The following is a 10533-nucleotide window of genomic DNA, read 5'->3' on the forward strand; positions in this document are numbered from 1 at the left end:
TTACTATTATTTATCTTGACTACAGGTGAGTTGTTATAACTTATAAAATTAAGTTGACTTTTCTCAACTATATTTTATAAGTTGGGCCAACTCATCTCTGTTGACACGACTTGTAAATCTGAGTTGATTTAACACATTTTTTTTACAAAAGTATTTTTTACAGTGTAATGTAAAAACAAGAGAGGTTGATCTGGTCTATGTGACCCAGTCTTTGGAAACTCAGCTCAAGTCACTTTTTTATTTATTATTTTCTACACAAAACCATCTTACATAATGTAAAGAACATTCTGTGAAAATATAACCTTGATATTTTTAATATTAACTGAGAAAGATCATGTCAAAGATTGAAATCAATGATTGAAATTCAACTATGATTTGTCAAATCTTATAAAGAGACTTAAGCCTGTATTACACAAACATTTCAAAATCTGTTCTTGCTTATTCTGTTTCTGTATGTTGAACATTAGCCAGTGAACACTTGACATTTTTTACACACGGTAAAAAATTATATTAAATCTTACTTTATTTCAACTTGTTTTTGTAAGTAACGTCAACTTGCGACAAGTCAAAACTTAAAATATTAGGTTAATTTTTTTTTACAGTGAATAAATAAAAAGTAAAGATGTTCTCAAGGCTAAACACGTCCAGCAGGATACAAACTGTCACACTTGAAACATGTAATGAATGAGTGGAGGTGGCTATTGTTGCCAATAATAAAGATTGGTTGGGAACAGGTGTTGCATGCTTTTCCAAACAATGAACTTGGCTGATCTCACCCAGCCCCGCCACTCATTCAGCGTTTAAATCAAGACCACATGTGTCCTTGTCATCTATTTTTGAAACTCACATTGTTTGTGCTGGTTATTGTTCCATGCACAGCACCTATTACAATTTTGCCATTTAATTATCTTGAAATGCCTTTGTACACCTAATGTATTTTATCAAGCAAAACATTTAACAAAAACATCCCAATGGTTACGCTGCAAGGACACCTGCGTGAAGTGACTCCATCGGGTTCAATTGGTTAAAGTTGTTGCAAACATGCAGTGAACCTGACTTTAATAGCTGTTTGTTTTGATATTTGTTTCTGATGTCATGAAATTATTTTATCCAATTGTAAAAATATAGCATATATACAGTAGTAAGCCCTATGGCTTTTGAGGTCTTTACCCAATTTTGTGCAAAGGTACTCGAACTAATGGCTCATTAACAAGAGATCAACTTGGATAAAGTTTCATTTGAACTCCAATCCTTGTGATAATGAGCACATGGAGGCAACAGCAAGATATTTGAGGACCCAGGCTCTCCAAATGCACCAAGTCTTTGCAGCAGATTAACCGTCTCAATATTGTTTTTTTAGGTTAATAACCAAGAGCCACTTTTACTCCAACTAAAAGGTTGAGTGTGGCAGGAATGTTGCTGTTGATGCTCTCTGTATTAAGCCGCATTAAGTGAAAAAGCCAAAGCACGCAAACCGGCAGTCTCTCTGGCGAAGAAGATGAGCGTTACGTTGCCAATGATATGAATCAGATCCGAGATTCTTCACATTATATAGAAATTATACTGAAGTCCAATGGGCATGCAATCATTTCTGTAGATATTAGTAACTTTTGTACGCATTAACAAAATGGTTACAGGGTTCATCAGCGTGCGTCTCTTACCTGAGATGTCACCAAGAAGAGAGAACGAGAAATGGGATCTTATCTCGAGGGTCCAGACAGTTTCAAACCAACCCCAAAGCTCACCTAATACAGTCCTGCCAGATCACGTGAGATCAGAGCTTAGCTCCGATTGGCTGGTGGAACTGAGACTATTGTTAGGTACGGCATAGCATGAAACCTTAACTTCATCACAGTGTTTTCATGGATCTCTTTATTGTGGTTGCTGAGACATGATATATGGTTCACACATTTGTTTCGTAAGAAACTGTTGGCTACAATAAGTCGTAGATTTAACAAGGTTACTGGAATTAAAGGTGGTGCGACTTGCATAGTGTTATTCAGAAACAATACATAAGATGATTGTCAAAAATACAAGCAGAATACAGAATCGTCGAACATGAACGTCAACTTGAGTCGTCAGAAATGTATAATCTTTATCTGACGGAAGTGTCAGAAGTGATACATGTAAAACGTTTAAATGAGGACAACAAATAACAAATGCTATATAAGTGGTCAACATCGCAATTTTAGATTTCAAAAAATGAATCATTCACACAACGTGAATTGGGCTTAATTTTGACCTTTCTCTGTTGAAAAGACCAAAGCTGCTGGTCACAAACATGTCATGTTTTGGTCAACCAGCTATGCTTCACCAAAGATAAGCGGGTACACCAGCAAGCACTAACCAAGCAAAAACAACATGTCAGATCATGCTGGGTCTTTTCAGCAGGGTTTGCATTAGTGACCAAAAGTCTTAGTTGACTGTGCATCATATGCAAATATGTCATATCAAATATATGATTTAGGCCAAAAAGTGCACGTTCCCTTTGTTCAGATTTCTAAAAAAAAAAAAACAGTTGCTAACTGCCTTTGTGAATACAGACACATAGTTATTAACACTTTTAGAAAGATGGTCACAAAGAAACTTTAGACCAGTGTATCCAAGAGTAAAAAAAGCTAATAATTGATAATGATAAGACTATAATGGTCTTCTGCTGAATCGATATAAAATAATATTGAGCGCAATATTGTATCAAGCAGTACAATATATAGTTAATTACAAAAACGTACACTATGTGCTAACATATATTATTAAGAGCATTTAAAAAAAAGTGTCGCTACGACAAAAAAGTACAAAATACAGCTACTCTACTGGTGCTCATATTCAAAACAGGCGAATATGAAATGCGATGTGAAGCTTTGCTTTAGTTATAAATTAACAGGTGAAAGGTGTGACTAACTGAGATTTGACAAAAGAAATGGTTTTGGAATGTTGTTACTCCTTGTACATAAGGAATCTTGGAATGTTCAGAGATGGCTGCTTTTTATAATATTGTCATCTAAACAATAGAGTCAAATCTTTACAGCCTAAATTTCATATCAAAGGACGTCGCGCGCAAAGGCACGACATTAAAGTGGGTGCAAGACGTAGGACTGTGAAAACAGTGATAAAATATATACTTTTCTTTCTCTTTTATACTGTATCTACTCACATAGACATTCCTGGGCAGTATAAAATGCTTGTATTTTTTGGTATTATTAAGTTTTAAAAAGAAGTGTTGTGCATTGTCTTGGTCCCTGCCTCTCTGGCATCGTTGAAGGGTTAATGGCCCATTCCTGTAAAGAAAAAGAAAATGACAAAATTACAAAAAAATGCATACTAAAAATGTGAACATCATAGTCTATGGCAGGGGGGTCACAAAGTTTTCATTTCGCGACCCACTTAAATATGTATAATCGAAATGTGATGAAACGAACAATTTATAGGTTTATTTATTTCCCTTGTCATTTTATTAATGAAATGTAAGTTTATAATACTTTATGTAAGTGATAATGTATAAACAGCAGGTTGTTTATGCAGGAATAAGCTCTGACAGTGTGATCAGTGTGATCGTAAACAACTGTGAAAAGCGCTATATAAATCAAATTTAATTTAAAATTGTATCTTGTATCACAGTAAAAGAGCTTATTTCGTGATGAAAACCTGCTGCCTATACATTTTCCCGCTTATTACATGGATATTACCTCTTAAATAGAGTAAGGAACATTAAATATTGATTTGAAATATTTTATTTGCTCACGCAGACCTTCCGCGAGAAAAACCCATTTAGGTTCAGTTTTAAGTTAAGACAAGACATTTAAATGTCACAAACATACTATTTGGTTTAATCACTTGTAGATTTTATGTCAAGTAGGTTACTAAAAAACATTTTTATTACATTTTTGTGTAATATTAAACTGTACTTGTCAAAATGATCTGCAGCCGTGTGTTATTGGTTTCAGGCGGTTGTTATCTGGGAATAACATAACTTGAAATGTCGCGACTGTCAAGCATTTAAGAGTGCTGTGTAATAAATATATGTATAATACCATATGGAGTATCATATAAAAATAATTGTCGTTGGTTGAACTAAACAGTTTTTTGTAATTCCCGACCTACAGTTAAAAAAAACGGCTCTATGGTATTGCTATTAAAGGATTAGTCCATTTAACAAAAAAACGAATCCAGATAATTTACTCACCACCATGTCATCCAAAATGTTGATGCCTTTCTTTGTTCAGTCGAGAAGAAATTATGTTTTTTGAGGAAAACATTCCAGGATTTTTCTCATTTTAATGGACTTTAATGGACCCCAACACTTAACAGTTTAAAATTGCAGCTTCAAAAGACTCTAAACGATCTCAAACGAGGCATAAGGGTCTTATCTAGCGAAACGATTGTCATTTTTGATAAGAAAAATAAAAAAATATGCACTTTTAAGCCACAACTTCTCCTCTATCTCCGATCCTGTGATGCGCCAGCGCGACCTCACGTAATTGCGTAATGCCGTGGAAAGTTCACGTGTTACATATATGAAACGCACATTTGCGGACCATTTAAAACAAAAAAACTGACACAAAAGACATTAATTATTATCATTCACATACAACAACGTCAGAACGGTCCTCTTTCTCCACACATGTAAACACTGGGGCGTAGTTTCGCATACGTCATCCGTGACCTTTCGGCGTGATGACGTATTACGTGAGGTCGCGCTGGGGCGTCGCACGACCGGAGTTAGATGAGAAGTTGTAGTTTAAAAGTTGTTATTGTGTAAAAAGAAAATGTAGATTTTTTTCTAGTCAAAAATGACAGTCGTTTCGCTAGATAAGACCCTTGTGCCTAGTTTGGGATCGTTTGGAGTCCTTTGAAACTGCAATTTTAAACGGTTACGTGTTGGTGTCCATTAAAGTCCATTAAAATGAGAAAAATCCTGGAATGTTTTCCTCGGGAAGCATAGTTTCTTCTCGGCTGAGCGGGGAGAGACATCGGCATTTTGGATGACATGGTGGTGAGTGGGTTATCGGGGTTTTTTTTAGTAAATTGACTAATCCTTTAAAGCAATTTTTAAAATATAGTATTTATAATATATTATATTGTTTTTAACAAAAATGTCAAATCATTTTGACAGACTAACCTTCTTATGAAATGAAAACTTTCGAAATAATTGTTTGTGAATAACTAAAGCCAAAGGAATACTAAGCATTTTCGTCACAGGTCAAATATGAGACCACGCAGACAGTATGCGTACAACAGCGCATGCGCGTGAAAATATTGAGACAGGACACTCCACTACAAACAATAGACAGTGTTTCACACACCATCGTCTTTATTTCATTTTCAATTGTTCCAAGAACAGAAAGCTTTGGAGCATTTTCGTCACCATAATATTTGATTCATGTTATTAGGGGCCAAGCACCTATGGTGCTGTGGCACCTATTGTTTCTGTTAGTATTATTATTCTTCTTAATCTTAATCTTAATCTTCCCCAATGGGAGTCTATGGCAGCCCTATGAACCGTATATAGGAAAATGATGAAATTTGGCACAGTTGTAGTGGTGGTCATAAATAGTCATTTGGCCAAAAATGGGGTCTCTAGCAGTAACTCTATAGCGCCACCATCATCTCAAAAATTCAATGTTCAAATGGTTATAACTCGTGATCCATTTGCTCTATGAAAATTCTACTTAGTACACATGATTGCTCTCCTCATGCTTATTGTTTTTAATACCTTACAGTAAGACTCCACCCATTACAGTAGCGGCCATTTTGAAATGTACAGTATTTCGTTTTTTTCGCTACTCCTCCTTCAAATTTGGTTCAATTCTTATGAGATTTGGCACATGTGATCTTTGGAGTGAGCCGCATAGAAATGACTGAACAGAATTTTGATATTTTTCTTTATTCAAAAGTAATTAATGCGCGAACTTAACGAGATTGACGCAAAATTGGTTCTGAGGCTGTATCTCGGTCATTCTTTGATCAATCGAGATGAAATTTGGTACGCTTCATGTCGACCATGAAATGGGGGTCCATGCCAAATTTGGTGACAGCGCCACCTATGGGTCATGAGATAGGAAAAAAGGCTATTTTTGCGCATAACTTCTGAATCGTTTGTCAGAAAATTATGATCTTGGTGTCTACGGATTCCTTGGCTCATGCCGCATCTGCCGATATGTATTATGCCGGGATTGACCGAACCGCCTGTCCGCCATTTTGAAATCTGTGATAAATTGCTATAACTTTTGAAGTATCGGATATATCGGCGCAAAAATCGGTAGGGAGCTTCCGCATGACGTCCTGAGGAAATCAGAGAACAGCGCCACCTAGGGGTATAAACTATAACAGTTCTTATAGAACTGCTTATAACTTCTGAATTCTTTGTATGGCATGTAAGCTCTTTTCTGCTGCTAGCTGTGTCTACTGAGTGGCGCATCTGTTAAGTCGTTGCATAGAGATCCTGAGTTCATGGGTTCGAATCCCACCTGAGCCAGGTGTTAATTTCTTCTATTATAGTTTTGTTCTTTCTCACCTATTCTTTTTGACCTGTCTGTAGTTCACATATGTTCTATTTTTGCCATGTTTTCTGTTGCTGCTCTGCACTGCGGTGGTTCTGCTCTGTCATTGCTACGCTTTGGGTTCTTTGCGGTGCCTTGTGTTCTTGATGCACCTTGGGTGCTCAATGCGCCCTGAGTGATTGATAAGTTGTATCTTTCTGGCTGTGCTTTGGGTGCTCATTGCGCTGATTGTGCTTGGCCCCGTATCGCTGCTTGCAGCTATATTTTGTTTTCTTGTTGTTTATGCTAAACATTGTTTGCAATGGTGGGTCGGCTACTTTTCTTCATCTATCATAAATTTTTTAATGCACTGTAAATGTCAGTTCTGCCCTGACGGCCTTGTAGAGTAATAAATTAAATAAAAAATAATTTTTATTGGGTACGCGGCGAACACGGCCATCCGCGCAATGAGTATATTCTTTAAAAGCTGCGCGGAAAAAAGTATACACGGCTCTTTATCCGGCAACACTTTAAAATAAGCTTGCATTTGTTAATTTTAGTTAATGGCAATTGTTTATGTTAGTTCATTGTGCATTAACTCATGTTAAGAATTAAAAATGTCTTCGTAATGCTGTAATTAACATGATCTAAGATTATTAATTGCTTTAGAAGTCATGTTTATTGTTAGTTCATGGTCAACCTTATTAAATAAAGTGTTACCCTTTGATCTATTTTATCATGGTTTACATTGTTATTGTTTTGCGGTGTTCTACTTTGTTCTGTATGTCGAAATGGTTGCTTCATTTAAGCCAATTATAAACAAATGGTGTAAATGGCCTTGACTGAGAATCTGAGAGCATTAAAATGTTTGTGCGCTTACTGGCGTGTATTCATAGCACGCTTTGTATGAATCAGCGTGTGTTGTAACCCAAAGCTAAACTTAAGCGTAACAATTTCCTAATCTAAAGTTCACACACATTTATGACCATTTTAGAGCGACACGCAGTTCTCCATATTACACGCGAAACGTGCTAATCTTACGCCCCACGCCGTAATGTGACAGACAAGCTGCTTTAATTGTGCTGGCGCTCACAATGCAGATCAGTGTGTGCATGGGGGGCCATTCAAGGCAAACTAAAAAAACGACCCGTTGCTCGTTGCCCAAAAAACGCTAGCTATGTTTGAAGGCCACGGCGTTCCCTTCCAAAGGAACAAATGGGCTGTTATTAAAATAGAACACAATGCCAAAGAGGCATTTAAAAACACCACAGCCGGTAGATGAAGAGCATGCAGCGACCCTTTTGTATTGGCTGAGGCACAGGCATTGAACTGTGTTGTGTGTTGTGAAAGCGTGTGCTTATATATTAGGCATTGACGCAAAAGATGGCTAGACCTGTCCTTCACAGAAGGATCTTTATTTTGACCTCACTTTCGCAATAAATCTTACACTGTGCCATGGCGAGATGCATTAGCAAGATCAGACTTCTTCTCCAAACCTGGCTTTTATCTCTGCACCTGTTTTTCATTTTGTTGATAGGCTGTGACTGTGTCAAGTAGCACAACGGTTTCGAATTCATGTTTGTGCCTGGATAACACTGTAAGATCTGCGTTTGCGCAATTCAAGCATTAACTAAACTTACCGTTGGTGACGGATTTCGTCTCTCCTCTGCTCGTCTACAAAAAGAAAGAGAAGAATATACGCATAAGCAAAAGCTTCTCTGGCCCATGTCTGATATTCCACTTATGCATTCATATGACACCTCACATTTGCTTTTTTAACAATCATTCTCGTATTTTGTGCAAAATCATCAGCAAAGATTTTTGTGGCCGACATGCCGTGTGCACAGTAACGGTAATATGCGTAGCGTGGTTTCATATAACACTCCAAGTGGACCCCTTCATTCTTTCCAGCCCTGACCAAATAGCACTGCTGGTTTTGGTAACATCGACGCGGTTACGACCACAGATTTCCCTTCATTAGGCTTCATACGTCACCATCCACCAGCCTACAAAGGCTACGGGCCAGAACTTCAGTCTGAGGTTAACCACGGCCTTGGCCTGGTTTTGACACTTCATTGAGCATCCAGAAGTAGATACAACAGTACCCTTCACCCCCACTACAGCCACATACACCAGCATTGTTGTGTGTTTGATCTGTTGAACGTCACCCCCGTATAAAATGCGGCTTCATACGAGATGGGAATCATGATAGGTTTCTATTCGTGAAGTGCCGGTGCCACCGCCATGTTTGGTCAACCAAAGCCGTGTGCAACATCCATGCCAGTGTTAAAATAGACGCTTTCACAATAGGTCCTTTGTAAAGGAGTGATTGGTGAGAAGGTGAAATTAACCCTTTGCTAAGCTTTCATTAGGTTATTGACCTACAGTATCATAGGGGCAATATGCGCTTTTACTTATGCAAGTAGATATAGACTTTCTCTAAAGCATCCGAGTCATTAATAACTAAGGGGCGGAGCTTAGCAAAGACTCAATTTGTGCAGAAGGAGTAACTTAGGACTTGCATCTAAAATAGGCAACTTTCATACTACAGTATATAATAGGTAAAAACCAGTGTTCGTAATGAATGGCATGTATGCAAAACACAGTATGTGAGCTTCAGCTGAGATTTCTCACTATGCTTCGAATAAACAATTCAACATCATCCCATGATGCCAGGGGAGCTGAGGAGCCACCAAATTGAAAAATTATTCCAATTAAAGTGGTATATATATACATTCACCTAAAGGATTATTAGGAACACCATTCTAATACTGTGTTTGACCCCCTTTCGCCTTCAGAACTGCCTTAATTCTACCTGGCATTGATTCAACAAGGTGCTGAAAGCATTCTTTAGAAATGTTGGCCTATATTGATAGGATAGCATCTTGTATTTGATGGAGAACGAAGCTCCCGTTCCACCACATCCCAAAGATGCTCTATTGGGTTGAGATCTGGTGACTGTGGGGGCCATTTTAGTACAGTGAACTCATTGTCATGTTCAAGAAACCAATTTGAAATGATTCGAGCTTTGTGCCAGGTGCATTATCCTGCTGGAAGTAGCCATCAGAGGATGTGTACATGGTGGTCATAAAGGGATGGACGTGGTCAGAAACAATGCTCAGGTAGGCTGTGGCATTTAAACGATGCCCAATTGGCACTAAGGGGCCTAAAGTGTGCCAAGAAAACATCCCCCACACCATTGCATTAATGAGAAATTGAACAGGTGTTCCTAATAATCCTTTAGGTGAGTGTAAGTCAAAATTGTATTCCTTGTGGTTACATACAGTACTTGTTTAATAACACCTGGGTAAAGTATTTTAGCGGTTGTTGTTAGTACCTCATGGCAGTGAGCAAGAGTGATAGAAAAGCTCAAAAAGCCCAAAAAGCATCAAATGATAGTTCCTAAACTGCCTTGTGATAAATGCATGAAGCGTGGTACATCAAACACAGGCATTCCTTTGTGATGAAATAACATTTACCTCCTCAACGTGGTCAGATCTGTAGACAATTAACAAGGAAAGGTCTTAAAACAAAAACACACAGGCAACGTTATGGCAATGTTACCATCCGGCTGTCCGGAAATAACATAAAATATTATGCTATAATGGTCCCAAGGTGTCCATAGAGAGCAGGATCCTTTTAAAAAGTACTAATATGTGACATTTCAGGAACAGATATGTAAACATTTGTGCCTTTACAGTACTAATATGAACTCTTCATGTGTACTTTCTAAAAGGGTACCACCCGAGGACAGTTTTTATGACCATTTTTAGGACAGTGTAGTTGGTTCTCATCACATGTCCAAAAAGGGTTTTTTTATACCCAAAGCCTGTTGTTTGGACAAATAAGTGCTTCATGAATTCATTCTCCAGGGGGACGTGAAGATGCTACGGATATAAATAGCTAAGAGAGGGCCGGCTGATTGGAAACTATTCGTGTCTGGTTACCTTGGTAGCAGATGAACCTTTGTTTTCCCATAGACTGCGTTTGCTGGTCACGTCACCGGGCTTCAGGTCCTGCAGGAGGGAGAAGAGGGTGAAATATCACTCACCGA

The 10533-nt window shown here is 37.9% G+C and overlaps 1 protein-coding gene across 1 annotated transcript in view; it reads right to left on the reverse strand.

Annotated features, from left to right (window-relative positions):
• Nucleotides 1-1854: 1854 nt before the first annotated feature.
• Nucleotides 1855-10533, reverse strand: part of cald1a (caldesmon 1a) — a 69546-nt gene continuing 60867 nt past the window's right edge. Inside the window, exons 14-16 of the mRNA XM_073853474.1 lie at nucleotides 10427-10495; nucleotides 8120-8153; nucleotides 1855-3278 (exon numbers count right to left, since the gene is read on the reverse strand). Coding sequence (XP_073709575.1) covers nucleotides 3265-3278; nucleotides 8120-8153; nucleotides 10427-10495 — 117 coding nt within the window. The 3' untranslated portion in view covers nucleotides 1855-3264. The remainder of the gene's footprint in view (nucleotides 3279-8119; nucleotides 8154-10426; nucleotides 10496-10533) is intronic.

The sequence above is a fragment of the Misgurnus anguillicaudatus genome, chromosome 1 (genome assembly GCF_027580225.2).
Source record: "Misgurnus anguillicaudatus chromosome 1, ASM2758022v2, whole genome shotgun sequence".
NCBI lineage: Eukaryota > Metazoa > Chordata > Actinopteri > Cypriniformes > Cobitidae > Misgurnus > Misgurnus anguillicaudatus.